We start from the raw sequence: 16,479 nt of genomic DNA, 5'->3' as shown, positions 1-16,479 counted from the left end.
AGTTTATCGTTTCATCAAAAAAATAATAATAATGCAGTAATATAGAAGAGCAAAACTACGGAAGTCGTGAAGGTGATCTCGTGCGCGTGTTGTTGTTTTTGAGGACTTTTGGTGAGTGCGTGTTTAGATTTGGCTGGTGCTACATCCGAGAAGCCTGTCGAGGTCTGAGCTCGTGCTGCGGAAGAATTCAGCATTTGATTCGATAAAAACGCGATCACTGATCATGTCTCAAGATGGATCACCGAAACGTAAGATTAGTTCTCAGAGAGAAATACCTCGTCATATTGTAACGGTGAGCGACCCTTCCCAGCTGCCAGCTGATTACAGCTCCACTCCTGGTGGGACGATTTTCTCTACTACTCCCGGTGGTAATGTGCCTCTTTTTACTTATTATTTCGCCTTTTTCAGTCGATTAATTAATTGCACCTAACTAGGTGCATAACTGCGCAATACTTTCCATTTGTGCATGTGCAACGTGTTTTGTCAGTGTACCGTTAAATATCGACTTTAGTTATGCGTGGCGTACAATTTTTTTTCTCGTTTTAATGTGCGTGTGAAAATTCGTTGAAATTTCCGGCCAACACAAATTATAGTAATCACTTATAAGCCTTCTGCCGACATTTTTGGCGACTGTTTTTTTACATGTTGGCGAGTTCAGAATCGTTTCCTTTCGGTCGACAAAAGCAGTGGACGAAAGCGGTGTTTTTCCGAGAGTATTTTTTTTTTTTTTTTGCGCCACAGGCAGAGTCAAGGTGAGGATTGGTTAAAAAATGTGGCATTCAATTTTTTTAACGAATCGCTCCCCCCCCCCCTTTCCCACACTGTGCAAGAAAGTCTGCTCTTAGGAAAAAAACAGCTTAAGATTTTAAAAATAAGGTTACACCAAATTAGCAATTTGGAAGGTTTTATCTCATTGACAACACAAAATATTTTGTTTGCCAAACATCTTCAAAATTGTAAAAATTCAAGAAAGCCACCAAAGGTTATTTGAAGATGATGTCACTCTACGCTATTGCTATGAAGCTTTCAAGAGCTGGCTTCTGCGGAGATAAATCCAGCAAAAAAAATTCAACTGGGATTGCAGGTAATCAAGCCCACATCCTCTCACTTGCCAGGTGAGCACCCTAGATGGGAAGTGAAAGGACGTGGGTTCCAGTCCCCCCCCCCCCCCCCCCCCCCCCGCAAGGCCAGTTGAGTTTTCTTTTCTGGATTTATTTTTGTGTCAGCCAGCTGTTGAAACCCTCATAGTAATAGTGGGCAGTGAGATACCATGCTAGAGCTATAACCATAGATGTGATTTTGCTTTTACTTTGTCATGACCCTCACCCCTAAATATAAATAATAGAAATGAATAAGAAATATAGCGGCTTACCACAATACAAATGTATTGGATTATTTGTGAATCAATAAATGGTAACAGAGCCCAGCGAACCTGGGCACTCGCTTCCCAAGCCGTTATTGGTGTCATCTTGATGCACCTGAACGACATTTTATTAATTCAATAAGAGAGAGTAATTTTTTTATAATGCTGCCGTTGTTAATATTTCACTAAGCAGGTTTTTAAAGCCCTAGAAGGCAATAAACCCTAGAGGATATAAACAAATGCTTCCAAGGTGCCATGTTTGGTGACTTTCATTAGGGTATTTAAAGTCTATGCTACCCAGAGAAAGTGTAGTTTCTTACCGAAAATGTGCTGCTAGCATGGTTATGAACAGCAACTATATCAGGAAATTTGGTTAACGTTGGGTTGCCGGAATAGGAACACTAAATCCAAATGTGATGGTTGTGAATCCTATGGCAAATGCTTTACTCATTGGTTCCAGAATTTCCGTCTTGTCATGTCTGACTTGCCAAAAAAGAATTGCCAAGTTTCTATTTTGTTGGCCATCTCATGATATTCATGATATCTTAAAGATGTTTGGCAAGCAAAAACATTCTAGGTTACCAAAGAGCAAAAACCTTGGCGAATTGGCAATTTTCAAGGTTTTTGCTCATTAATGAGACAGAATTTTTTTTCTTGCCAAACATCCTAAATATTCAAGATAGCAAATCTCCAATTTCATGACAAATGTAAAAACTACAGCCAGAACATTGTGAGGAGGTCATCAAAGAGACTGTTGGCCACGGGATTCACCAAACCATTGCATTTGGATTGAGAGTATTTGTTCTGGCGAACTCACAGCCAACAAAATTTTTTTACGATAGTCTGCTTGAAACCATTTTAGTGTCACATTCCAGGTAAGAATCTATGGCATGTTTTGTTGGTATCCCACAGGCTTCTGTGAAGCACTGAAGCGTTTCAAGGAAACATGTTTTCTGGATATTTGGTTGAAGCGAACTCAGTAAGAAAAGTCATCTGGATTTTGCTGTGACTCGAAACCAGTCCCCCTTGCAAACCGGCAGGCATGCTCTTATCTATACCACTGGTGACATGGTGCTGAAGTAGAGGCATTAGTAGCCTCTCTTAACTTCAGCAAATGGCCGCAGATGGGATGGTAAAGAGAGATGGGCTGCTGAAGGTGGCATGGCACTGCAGGTATGGATCTGGCTGTACATGGCATGGCCCTGCAGGTATGGGTCTGGCTGTACATGGTTTGTTGCTTTTCACCTGTTGTAATATGATCTTGTGATCATTGATTCCGAAATGTTCTCTTGCAAAAATATATTTGTTCCACATAAAAAAACACTGCCTGTGTGTGCATCATCTTTCCTTTCGGGCAAATCCAAAGATTTCATTACCTTGAGGAAAAACATGATAACGTGGGCAAGACAAAATACGTGAAACAAGCTAGCCTAAGAAAATTATAAAATGGAATAATAGATTTGAGAGTTCAGTAACATTATATACCTGGAAAATATAAATTTGCTAAAACTTGCCCAAGTTGATGATCAGTGTGAAGTAGTAAAAAATTTGGGTGGAGGGGAGTCTTATTGCAAATAGTTATTCAAGTTTTTAATAGATGAACCCATTTGATTGAGTATACCTTTGATGCTGTTTAAAAACAATTTTTCTTCATTTCTTTGCTCTAGGCACTCGAATTGTGTATGATCGTGCTTTCTTGATGCAAATGCGAAACTCACCAGTGGCCAGAACCCCACCGAAAAATCTTCCAATTATCCCAGGGATTACTAGTCCATCGCCCAATAAGGCTAAAGAAAATGGTATTGAAGACAGCCTCAAGGAGAAACAAGGTACAGTATTGGTTGTTTAAAAAAAAACATTGGCACTTATTGTGCAGAAAAATTTGACTATGTGGAAGCACCATACTTATGTCCTTAATTTCACGTTTTCTGATTGAGAACCTTGTTTTCTATTTCTTTTCCCCCCATTTGTCAGTTCTTATTTCGTGTTTATATTGAAGCTTTGCAATAACTGGGTTGTGTATTGAGATACAAAACAATGATTTGATTATGAAGAGACAGGGTTTGGTTTATACCAACATGGTCTTTTTTAAAAAGTGGACCAAATAAATCACAAAGAAGGGGCATAAATATAATTTTTTGGTTCTTTATTAGCTAGCCAAAGTTTTTCATTCCGCATTTTCTAACCTCTGGGTATATTCTGATGGTACAGTAAAACCTGTCTCAAGTTGGACACCTACGGTTCCATTAAAATCTGTTGAGAGAGGTGTCCAAGATATAGCTGTACAACGAAATATTTTACAGCACTATTAAAAGGCTTTAACTTGTAGAATATGACAAAAAAAACTAACTATATATTTATATAAGCATTAACCTTTTGAATAGGTGTTAGAAATAAATTGTGTACAAAATATCTCTTTAATTACTAACATTTTAGTAAAGAAAAACTTAAATGCATTAATTAAGTATATGTTTTTATAAGTGTAATGGTCATTTTATTTTTTCACTTATACTACAGTCGAGAGATTCCGTTTTAACAACTAACTTAAAAGTTTTTGTTAACTTATCTGGGGGATTAGAATTTTCTAATCCCCCAGATAAGTTTACATATGAACAATGTAAAAATCTAGAATTCCTTTATAACAAAATTTAGTTATTATGGAGTGATTTCCTCAGTCTCTTGAAGTTTGTTACAACAGGATTCAAGTGTACTACCTACTCTTTAGTATACTACTTAACCTACTCTACCAACAGCAATTTCATATACACTGTCTAAGTATTTAACACTTGAGCAGACAACGAGCTGTACCCATTCAAGATATAGAGAGTATTGTGGACATGCTTTGATAATAGGATTATGCTTATGGAGAAAATTGGTTAAAAGACATTGTTTTAATCTGTCAATGGTTAAAAATACCTATACACTTTCAATTTTACCTCGTAATTCAAACAGTTTCAATTATTACTGGGTGGTTTAAAGACACCATACATTCAAGAATGTCATTTTTATTTTTGATCGTCAACTCTACTACAAACTTTCGTGCGTGGGCACCCACATACTGCAGCAGAGCCCTAGGGGCGGGATCTTTGGATGGCCTCCAGGTAGATCTTCACCTTCTATCAGGACCATAACTAGGAGTTTTGCTGCCTTTGCAATTTTAAAATTAAATAATTTTGTAATGTTGTTCTTTGTTCTCCCGCCCCCCGCTTAAAATTGCCACCCAGGGCAGTTGGCCATCCCCTCTAGTTCTGTCCCTGCCTTCTATAGACCGGTTCTCCGGGTGGGAATCTTGTTAGTCCCACCCTTGTTGAGGCCATGATTTTGCTTACTCGTCATGCTAAATTTAAATTTACTTGCACACTTTTGTGGGATGTCAAAAATGATATTCCACATATAGAACACTATTGAAGACTGAATAAATGTTTGAAATGCCAACAGAAAAGAAAAAGTTTAAGAAATAAAGGGATGCACAGAGTTATAGGAAAAACAATATAATCTGGCTATTACACCCTATTTTGCAGGTTAACAATAAACTTTTAACTCTACAATAAACAAAAAAATCTGCTTGAGGGAGGGGAAAACTTACTTTCCCAACAACCATCAACACTTAAGCAGACAATGAGCTGTACCTGGCCAGGAAAGGAAACCCAGTAGGTGGCCAATAAGAGAGGTCCCAACCTTTTTTGTCCCATCATCCCCTTCAGAAATTTTTTCTCCCATCGCCCTCCAGTGCAATCTAACCCGTTAGCTACCTGTAGCTTCTACTGCAAACCCCCTCCCCCCCCCCACCGGAACTTTCCATCACCCCAAGGAGACAACACCCACGTTGGGAATCACTGGTGATACAAAACACGTGGGTTGTTGAAGCTATTTAGTTGCTTCCCTCAATGCGGGGGAGTGTACAGAATTTTCAAATTTCTTAGTTTCTATTCCCGTGCTGATTTTCTCCCCTCCAGTTACATACCAGAAATTACTGTATTTTCGCGGCTATCTGCCGGCATTCGAAACAACGTCTATACGGCGGAAATTCACTTTGCTCCTACAGGATTGTGAATGTACATTTTTTGAAAAATCTTAAATCCTTAGATCATTCAGAAAAAAGAGAAAAAAGCGAATCTGTAAAAACTTTACCTTGAATATCCACAGTTTTTCATCTAGCTGCTATGTGGCAGTCACTGTTTCGCATCGCGAAAATCACTGGTGTGTACACAGAATCAAGTTTTACAGGGGCACAAAGATTTCTTTCACCAAGATTGTGGGTCACTAATGCTCAAAAAGAATTTAGCTTAAAAAACCTTAAAACTAACAGGTGTTTTAGGGGAAAATTGGTTTTTTGCAGAATATTGTGTTTTCGAAGAAAATGTGCTGCTTTCAGGTTACAATTTTAGTTTGAGCTTAGTTTATATATTACAAAAATTGCTGCATAGTGCAGTGTTTAGAATATGTATATTTTGAAATATTTTTAAATGATTTTTTTAGGAACAAAAATGTAATAATAATTTCTTGGAATCACACACCCATTTTTTTTTATAATTCTTTTTTTTTATGTAAGCATTTAGGTATGAGATTCACATATTAAAATATGTTACAAGAAATCACAAACAGAAAATTGTAACCATGGACCTTAGTTTAACAAATATACCCAATATATATGTGATAAGCATACCCACAGAAATTGCTTATTTATAATACACTAATTTTTCAGACACACACAAATCCTTGTATAAATAAATTGAAGCCTCTGTGAAGAAGTAAACCAATGTATGTAAACTGAATTTTCATTCAAAAAATATTTACATGTTTGTATTACTTTTTTATTAGTTTTATACAGGTACATGAGACTTTCATAATTGAAATATCAAGAGACAAATAACATTATCTCATAACAAAAAAAAAACAACATTGTGGAATTCTAGAATTGAACATTGGTAACAAACACCTTCAAGTGAAACAGAACAAAAAGTATAGTTTTTCTTATGAAAATAACACCTAACCAGAAAGTAAACCTTAGCTTGATTTTTCAAGATGCTTATACACTATCTACCAATAAGTATTTGGACACCTGTGATAGAAAAGAAAAACTAACTTTATTCAAAATCAATAGTTGGTAGAGCCTCCATGAGAGGCAATTACAGCGTGAACCCTCCGGGGCATACTTTCCACAAGTCCTTGTGTGACGGCTAGTGGTATTTTCTTCCACTCCGCTTGAAGAAGACATGTCAGTTCCTTCGCCGATTTTGGACGGGTAGGGCACCCCTTAATTCGGGCTCCAACTCGTCCCAGAGGTTCTCGATAGGGTTCAGATCTGGGCTCTGGGCAGGCCAGTCCATTCGATGAACCCCATTGGCACCATACCAAGCCTTGGTTAACCTCGCAGTATGACAGCTGGAATTGTCGTCCTGGAAGTAACAGGGGTCCACCCCGTAAAACTGCCACAACGTAGGAAGCACATTGTCATCCAAAATAGTGCAGTAGGCATCGGCGTTGAGCTTACCATGAATGGGGACCAAGGGTCCCAGTCCATACCAGGAGAAACACCTCCAGACCATAATTCCACCTCCGCCGAACTTGACTGTTTGCACAATGCATTCTGGCAGGAGACGTTCTCCAGGCAGACGCCAGACCCAGACCCTGCCATTTGAACTGTAGAGGGTGAACCTTGATTCGTCGCTCCAAAGAACCGTTTCCTGATCTGCGGTCCAATTTCAATGTGCTTTGCACCACATTAACCGAGCAACGGGTTTGGAGTTTGTGATCAAAGGCTTATGTGCAGCAGCACGACCATGAAAACCAATCAGATGTGCTTCCTTACGGATGGTATTCATTAAAACAATACTCCTGGATGCCTGTTGAAACTGCTCGCGGATGAGGGCCATCGGTTGGGTGCGGTTCTTCCGAATTTCTCTGGGCAGCACCCGTCGGTCTCTATCTCCCAGTTTCGTTGGTCTGCCGACTCGGGGCAAATTCCGACAATCACAGCTCACCTTCCACTTCTTAATCACATAGGCCACTGTCGAGTTTGCGTACTTCAGCTCGCTAGATATGTCCCTTAAGGATCGGTCATTTTTGTGATACCCGATAATTATACCTTTCTCGAAATCAGAGAGCTCCGAACTGGGCGGCATCTTGCATGCGACTAATGCCAATGTTGTTTCCTACTCGATATATACCGGCGGAGGGCGTGACGTATCTCAGGACCGCAGATATCTTCATTTGCATAGGTGTCCAAATACGTATTGGTAGATAGTGTAATATTAGCTTGATCACAAAAATTTGCCTGTTAAAATCATCAGCCAGATGAAGGAATTCTGTCGGTCTGTTGCTATACATGACAGGTTTTCTTGTATAAAGTGATATTAATATACAATAATGTTGTTGGCATCTGTGTTTAATGATAGTTCAAGTTATTCTGTAGTTATAAGTTACCAAAAATGGCTAATTTGGACAAGTGGAAAACACCTCCAGAGTAATGAATCCTCAGAATGACCGCCATCTCTTCCTTTTAACCAGATCATTTTTTAATTAATACTGCTCCTTTAAAAATATTTCAGAATTTAATTTAATGAAGTAGGGATATTCTTAACATTGAGGAATTCAAGAAAAAGAGAAGCATGAGACCTGCATTTAGCAGTGACCTGCATGAGAAGCATTTAGCTCCTGAAAGTTTGGATTTGATTTTAAAAAAAAACTTTATAGTTCTGGTTACATAGCTAGAGGTTTTATTTTTGATGTGTAAGGACACTTTTGGATAAATTTTCTGCGGGGTTTGAAAAATTTGGGGGGAAAAATTCAGACGCCATTCTGAATTCTCAGAATTTTCATTATCCAAATTCATTTATTATCCACAAACAATCTTCTTGCTACAGTTCTGCATACAACTCAAGGTTCAGATACAATTACACAGAAGTGGGTGTGTTTGTGTGTGAACAATTATTCCCTTATAATATGGTCAATTTCATTGATCAAATACAGTTTAACATGCACCAAAAATATATATTTAGACATAATATAAGATGTACACATTAGGATGGGTCAAGAAAAAAATATTTTATTTTCAAATCACTATAGTGTGGTAAAGCCTTCTTTAATAAAAAGAAAAATGACAAAAATATTTAAAATCGGTTGACATCTTCCAGTCGTGCATCGTACTTGAAGTTTATGAAAATTGACAAGATTGAAAATTTTTCTTTATTTTTTTAATATTACTTAAAATTTAACTATTGACGTGCAAAAGTTTTTTATGCTTATTTTATGATTTAATGAAGTAAAATAAATTAAAACATCATTAATATTTAAATGTTTATCGGTCGCGCAATGTATTCAAAAAACTAGAAGTTTCAGTGTGCAGCTCGTCGCATGCTTTGGCAGAACAAAATGACCCAGAATTTACCATGTTGAGGTGGCTGCACATTGAGTTTCACCCACACCCTGTCCAATCAACAGTCCAAAGTAGGAGAGTTGTTCAATTTCATCAATTTCCATAAACTTCAAGTACTATGGGCGAACGGAAGATATCAACCGATTTTAAAAAATTTTTATGTTGTTTTTCTTCTTATTAAAGGAGGCAACTTTTCCACATAACAGCGATTTGAAAATAAAAACTTCATTTTTTTCCAACCCTCCCTAATGTACATACATGTTTAAGTTACATATTTTGAAGTTGTGGAAAAAGGAAATTCAATTTTCTTCCCATTTTGCCCAAAAATCCCGCCCGGGCTGTAAGTGAGCAATTATTCCCTTATTATATGGTCAATTTTATTAATCAATACATAGTTTAACATGCACTAAAAATATATATTTAGGCATAATGTAAAATGTACACATAAAGAAAGTACATACATGTTTAAATTAGATATTTTGTGGTTGTGGAAAAGGAAAATTCAATTTTCTCCATTTTGCCCAAAAAAACCGGGTTTTTACAACCCTGAATTATGGGGGAAGGGAACCATACTTTTTTCAGAGATAATTTTTTTCGAGAGGTACCCACTTTCACTCAGAAGGGACCCAGATTTTTTGAATACCCTGGGTCCCGTGACCCAGGTAAATTAGAGTACAGCAGCATCTCTGCATATAAAGCATTTTGGTTACTTAAAGTTGTATACCGTATCCAAAATTCCTCATTCTTGCCATATTTTTTAACCTTGGGGTACATTTTGATGGTTAGCATCGCATATCTTACAGGGATGTACCCAAAAGTTACTGGAATCGCCTTATGGTAAGCAGAATATCAGTAATAAGCGTAAAACCACTCCTGATTCATTGTGCCAAGTTGTGTTACTTTGAAAAATGTTGTGTTTGGTATCCGTGAAATTTTTCATGGAAGCTGTTTAGCCTGTTCCTCATTTTTAGTCATGACAGACCAATACTTATATGAACAGTGCAGGACTGTGAAGTTTTGCTTCTTGCTCATAAAAAAAAACAGTAGAAACAACTTACGTGAGTGTTGAAATGGGTAAAACTCAAGTTTACAAGTGCTTTTTTATAAGCTAGCTATTAAGAAGATTGTACAATAGTGTGTGAAGAAAAGACCTGATTTTTGAGAGACAGACGACTGGTTTTTGCATCATGACAATGCTCCGTTTCATACATCCCTCACAATGTGCAATTATTAACAAGAAACAATATAACTGCTGTGCCCCAACTGGACCATTCACCTGATTAGCTTCGTTTGATTTTTCTTTATTCCTATGGATGAAGAGGGACTTGAAATGAAAGCATTTTGCCAACGTGGATGAGTATGAAGCAAAAACAATGGAGGCACTACCCGGCATCACAACAGATGAATTTCAAAAATGTCTTCAACAATTGAAGAAAAGATTTGACAAGTGTATTAGCTGTAATATAGAGTACTTTCCCCAAGAATTGAATAGCTTTTGTGAAAAATTAAATAAAGACATTTGAAAAAAAAAAAATCCCAGTTACTTTTGAGTACCCCTTGTATATTTGTATATGTAATGACATATATTATTCCCCCCCCCCCCACTTTTTCACAAAGGAGCAGCCACAATAGTTACTTCATCATCACCAGCTGGGCAGAATTGTATGTTTTGACCAAGGGTGGTTTTAACCAGCTTTGTCAAAATCAGTTTCCGCAACTTCAAGTGATCAAAACTCTGACTTCATCAAATTTTATTCCATCAATTCCTAAAAAAGTAATTACATGAGACTGCCTTGATAACCCAATTCAATTAATCACTAAAGAAATAAAGTATGAATTTTTAACTCTACAAAACTAAACATTTGTCTAATAGACTACTAACTAAATTAGTTACTGAGTAACACACTGATTTAAGTTTAGTTATCTAGGGTTAAATGTAGATTACTTTAATACAAAGGCTACTACTGCTAAACCCAGACATGCACCTCGTCCATATTCCTTTGCGGAACCTCTAACGAATTGGTACATGTGGGAATGTACGTGTAGTGAAACCTGATGTGAAGTTTGTTTCTGTGTAATGCTTGTTATGTGTAGTGGTACCATCTTCCACCAGTTTTTTCTAACTATTAGTGAAGTGTAATGATTGAATAATTAATCGTTGTAGGCCTGTTGCTCTCTGTGGCGAGACTTTTTAATGGGGAGATCGGCTCGCATTTGCGACTCAAAGTTGTGGACCACCACTGCGGTGACGGTGGGCTCCGAACCCGGATCCGTCATTATGACCACTCAACCACCGCAGCGGCAAATACAAAGGCTGCAACAGACAAGATGCCCAACAAGGTGGTTGAGAAAAGATGCACACAAAAGAAATAGGAAGCACATGCTCCACTCATTTGCTCATGCTGCAATCCTGCTTAGGTTAGTCTGGAGCAATTCCCTATTTCTTTGATTCCAGATTACCTCTATTAGCTTCGCATCATTTGTGAATTTGCTAACAATCCCATCGATATCCTGATCAAATTTATGGATAAAAAGGGGAAAAGTATAGAGCCAAGGACATTTCCTTGATCGACTCCACTTGTGACACTTGTCCAAGTATAGAATTCCCTGTTCACTATAACCCCTTGTGACCTATCTCTTAACCACGATTCTATCCAATTCAGCAAGTTGCCTCCAATCTCATGGAAGCACTTCAAGAGTTTACCATGTTGTATCAGATCAAATGCCTTCTGAAAAATCAAGATAGACAACAACATTTTTGTCCTTGCCCAAAGCCTTAGTCACGTGATCATAGAAGCAAAGGAGGTTGGTTACACATGACTTCCTCGTTTTGACTTTATGCTGATTATCCAGCAATGCAATATTCTTGTCTATCTATTTTGCCAATTGCCTTTTGATAATGATTTCCAAAGTTTTTGAGAGGGAGCTCATCAAACTCACTGGATGATAATTGGACACAGCTTTTCTACTACCCTTTTTAATTAATTTTTTGTATTTGAGTAAAGATTTGCTATTGACAAATGAAATTTAATTCTGGCCATTATAAATCATGTCAAAAATCAAAGAATAATGAACACAAGTCAGGTTTGACAAGGTTTTGGACATTATAGTAAAAACCAGGATAGGCATGTTGTCCTAAACTGTTCAAAACCTTTAACTTACAACATGAAAATATGGTATGAGAAAAAGAAAAAAAAAATCAAGTAATGAGAGAAAATTGGTTACTATTTGTTTCAACCATTTGAAGCTACCAGGGTGGTTTAACTAGGTTTTATGCATGACTAAAACCACCCATGGTCAAAATATATATATATATTCTGGTGCTTGTTGAAAGCAAAAACTGATTTTAATTCAAAATTTATTATGAAAGAAACAGTTAAAACAATCATAACATTAGCAGGGCTCCCACTCGTTCTACTTTTCCTACTTTTTGGTAAAATGTCCTACTTTTGTCCTGCTTTCTAGTTTATGTACTACTTTTCCTTACCAAAACTTATCAACAAAATTTGTATAATTGATTTTAATTGGGGAAGGGATCATCAATATAATGCAAATGTAGTAGATTGCAAGTAACGATTCTGCCAAAGCAGAAATTGTATGGTTTTTAATTTATTTTTTTTTGGGGGTGGAGGTGTATGTGAACCATTTGGTGGTTTATTAATTTTTCATTTGCTTAAATTGAGGGTTCAACAAGTACAGTAGTCATTAACAACTTCTGCCTGGTTGAAAAAAAAGTCATTTTGTATTTACTACTTCATGATCTTGGACAGTAACTGACTGTTAATCATTCAAAATTATGGTGCACATTTGTGTATAGGTAAATAACAGTTTGCATAACAAAGCAATTACATAATAAAGCTAGGTACATAGGCCTATTCTAGGCTTGGTGACTCTGATGATGCATAATAGCATTCAATTGTCTTCTGTATTTTCAGGGCATGCAGGGTCATAAACAGTATTTACAATGCTCAGCAAAGAGCTGGGAAAGGAAGTGCTTCATTTGTCAAAAATGATTATACTGGCAGTAAAATGTAAAAAACAGATTGGCAGTAAAATGTAAAAAACAGATTGGCAGTAAAATGTAAAAAACAGATTGGCAGTAAAATGTAAAAAACAGATTGGCAGTAAAATGTAAAAAACAGATTGGCAGTAAAATGTAAAAAACAGATTAACAGTAAAATGTAAAAAATCCTTTTACAAAAAGGATGGACAATGCATTAAAACCATCTGGGCACCTTGACTTATTCATATCAGACCTTGTAATTTACATAGTTTGCACTGTGCCTAAAGTGGTCTAAAAAGATCATCATTCTTAAAAACTTACATGTCTTCATAATTTGATGTGTATTATCGAAGAGAGTTGACAGACGACTGTGGAAGACTCCAAAAAAGAATGCAATTTATATTGTCAGGAGAGACAGAAAAGAACTATCTATGGTTGGTAAATATACCCTATTTTGGTCAAAAATTGTTTTTGTTACCAAGTCATTTCTGCTATTTTGCTTTGGCTCAAGTCAATCTTATAGGATATTAGAAATAGTGCTACAAGGAGGAAATTTTTTTTTAATTAAATAAATTCAGGTTTTTTTAAATTATGCTATGATTATGTTGTCTGGGGGAGGGTACCCTCCTCAGTCCTACTCTTTCTAATTTTTTGAATGGGAGCCCCTGCATTAGTTTAAGACTATTTTGACTAGTTTTGACCAGTTTTGATTCACTGATACAATGTCATATTGTGAAAAGAATATAAAAAATCATTTTTTACCCATGACCCCTGTTTTCCCCATGAACAAGGCTCTCATTTGCATTTCATTATGCACATTTGTTCTTGGCAAATTTCTCGACAATATTATACTTCAAACTTTGTCAGTGGACTACCAAGAGTCAGTTAAGCAACATATCACAAGATTGGGTTTACAACACAGGATTAGTGTTTATTGTACAACAAGCCATTTAGTCCCAAATTCCAAAAAAAGAAAGAAATCGAATTGAAAAAGGGTTTTATCACAAGAATATGACAGAAAAACTGGATGCATGCAGTTTTAAAAAGTTTTGGTGAAGAAAAGTAATTTATATTGATTTTTTTATACTGAGGTCAAAATGACTGCTATCTGTCTCTTTTTATGTAGTTCAAATTCCCTTTGTTCTATTGTTAGGCCTAATGATCTCAACTCACACACCAAGGCTCGAGAAATCTAAAAAATTTGCATGCTCGACTCAAATAATGCTGTAAAACCCCTCCTAACTGTCACCTCTCTTTTATGACAATATTAATTTCCCAAGTCTATAGTATGCATTTCATACTACTCAACAGTCATCCCTCTTTTGCGGATAAATTATTTAGTTCCTTCTGCATCTGCAGAAGAGGGGTTTTAGTTTACATGTAGAAGCAATATTTTTTATATTATAGCTTTGGGAATGTGGCTAATAAAAGAAATATGTGTCCAGCATGTGAACCGATACAGACTCCTCGAATGGAGGGGGGGGGGATGAAACTAGTGGGATGTTAATAGTAAAAGGGGTAATATCAACTTCTGCCTATGCTAGTTATACAATATTTTTCATCCTATGATGCCTCAAGCAACCAATTTGTCTTTGTCTAGCCCTGTCACACAATCTCTCATATTTCTTGAGTTTTAATTATGATGAGTTGGAAATTTTCTCACTTTAAACATATGTTTATATCATGTGGGCTGGGTTAGTCTTTTTTAAAATTTAATTTGAGTACTATTAAACCCTTCTTTCTATTTTTGCAGAAAATTTGGAAGAACCACAGTTCACAATGGACGTGTGATATATATGCATATATAGCCAAGTCTGCCAAGCCACTTATTTTTCGAGGAACCAGAATTTTTGCTGTCTTCTTAATTTGATATCAAAGTGGTCTATATTGTTATACTTTCAAAATATTGCTGGTTGCCTACAAGTGGTTATATATATGTGTGTGCGCACACGCGCATATTATGTTGTTGCTCAAATTTTTTTTTTCCCTTGGCCAAATTCTGTTAATGTTTCAATTATGAATATTTTTGCCATCAAAGTTTTTGATTGGAACTTTTCTGTTATAAGTTTGAGATATTATTCTCAGTTGTTTAATATTTTGCATGTTATATTCAAATTTGTCTCCAGGAAATTTCTCGAGAGTGGTTGAATCAAAGCATTGAAATATTGAATCGAACATGCATTAATCAGCACTTTTTATTCTCTGTGTGTTATCATTTGTTTCTATCTATATGTTTTTTTTTAATTTCCACAATTCTTTTCCGCATATCTGCCATGCCATATTACTTCTATTGGTCCAACAAATTCAAGTGATATAGGCAATCACTTAATCATTCATATTCCTAGTCTAACTTACAAAGTATATTTTTTTTCAAGTAAAATCATGATATAAATAATTGGTAAACAAAATTTTTAGTACCATACCTGTTATTCTTCTGTGGCCAATATTTTTGTCATTATAGCACCACAAATACCTTTTTATAGTTGATAAAATATATCTGAATAATACTGTGTATTTGTGTCATTTTCCTCAAGGTTTGTTTTTTATTGTAGTCATCAATATGAATTTCAGACATTTTCAATTTTAAACATTTTTCTTGTCTACACCTTAATGCTTGTTCTTATAAGACTAAAATCAGCTCAAGTTGACAAAACAGAATTATTTAAGTTACAAAACTTTACTACACTATAAAGGCATCAAGCTGCATTGCGATGATGTATGAATAGTGTCTTGGGTCCAGGATTATACAAAATTGAACATGCATCTCATAAGCATTCCTTTCAGGAACTTCTAAGAAATTGCTGCATGTGCGAATTGATATAGTGTGAAATTCCTCAACGTAGACAATGTCTGAGGTGTGTTCAAATTGTTGCCATCCATCTAAAAGTGGAAGATGCGTAAATTTTTTCTGATATTAATTTCTTTTTTGTGCTCTGGTGAAGTCCTGCGGCTATGCTTTAGAAATAAATGTTTCAAACCTGGTTTTAAGGAGTAGAATCGTCGATATACATTGAGAATCTTGGCTTTACCACCTTAAAAAAAAACAATTCAAAAAATTTCAAGTGAAATTGCTTCATTCCTCCTGAACAGAAAACTTTGTTTGTATTTAAGTTCTGTTTTATCATTATTTTCCCAAATGAACAAAAAAAACATTTTCAAATATACTGTAGGTCAGTGTTTCTCAAAATTTTGTCACTTGCGATTCCCTTGGCTTTTTGTCGTTCATCTGTGGGCAGGCAGATTAATGTAGAAATTAAATTTTCAAAGAACTGAATGGGCACACATCAATACGTCCACCAACTTGTCGCGACACACACACACTTTGAGAATCACTGCTATAGGCATGTTTTTTTATTACAATTTTGTCTTTCGTTATTCTTTAAAGACGAATTAGAATTACTTGCTCCATCTCTGCTTTAGGTTCGTCGATAGTAAAACACTTCAACCATAGGAAACACACAACCAGATAAATGTAATTTCAGTGTTATATAATTATCATACTATTGCAGTGTTTCTCAAAGAGTACTTCGCTGTGAATATTGATTTGTGTGCCTATTTTTATGCTTTGAAGTGGTTCTTCTGTATGGGGGAAATTTCTACCAAACTATTCTCGGGATATAATTAAAGACGCTTTTTAAATCGGAAATTTTTAAAACATAGCAAGCCAGACGAGGGCCTTAAGCTTTGTATCCCATCTGTGGCTTGTTTTAGTGTCGTTAAACTATTTTACGGGTT

At 36.0% G+C, this 16,479-nt stretch overlaps 1 protein-coding gene across 1 annotated transcript; it reads left to right on the top strand.

Moving 5' to 3' along the window:
* The first annotated feature begins 88 nt into the window (after nt 1–88).
* Nucleotides 89–15,251, top strand: Thor (eukaryotic translation initiation factor 4E binding protein thor). Its single transcript, XM_089249614.1, has 3 exons — nt 89–368; nt 3,031–3,192; nt 14,498–15,251. Exons 1-3 carry the CDS (start codon nt 224–226, stop codon nt 14,533–14,535), a joined length of 345 nt encoding a protein of 114 aa, XP_089105740.1. The 5' UTR covers nt 89–223; the 3' UTR covers nt 14,536–15,251.
* The last annotated feature ends 1,228 nt before the right edge of the window (nt 15,252–16,479 follow it).

Source organism: Pholcus phalangioides, unplaced genomic scaffold (genome assembly GCF_987345545.1).
Source record: "Pholcus phalangioides strain wild (caught in Gottingen) unplaced genomic scaffold, Ppha-v1.0 ptg000022l_1, whole genome shotgun sequence".
NCBI classification, from domain to species: Eukaryota; Metazoa; Arthropoda; class Arachnida; order Araneae; family Pholcidae; genus Pholcus; species Pholcus phalangioides.
This window is presented reverse-complemented; position numbering and strand designations above follow the sequence as displayed.

Excerpts from the sequence above, each read along its gene's own strand:
- Thor (XM_089249614.1), top strand. The coding sequence starts at position 224 with ATGTCTCAAGATGGATCACCGAAACGTAAGATTAGTTCTCAGAGAGAA. Across the intron at positions 369-3,030 it reads TTTCTCTACTACTCCCGGTG|GCACTCGAATTGTGTATGAT; the intron begins GTAATGTGCCTC and ends TCTTTGCTCTAG. Across the intron at positions 3,193-14,497 it reads CAGCCTCAAGGAGAAACAAG|AAAATTTGGAAGAACCACAG; the intron begins GTACAGTATTGG and ends CTATTTTTGCAG.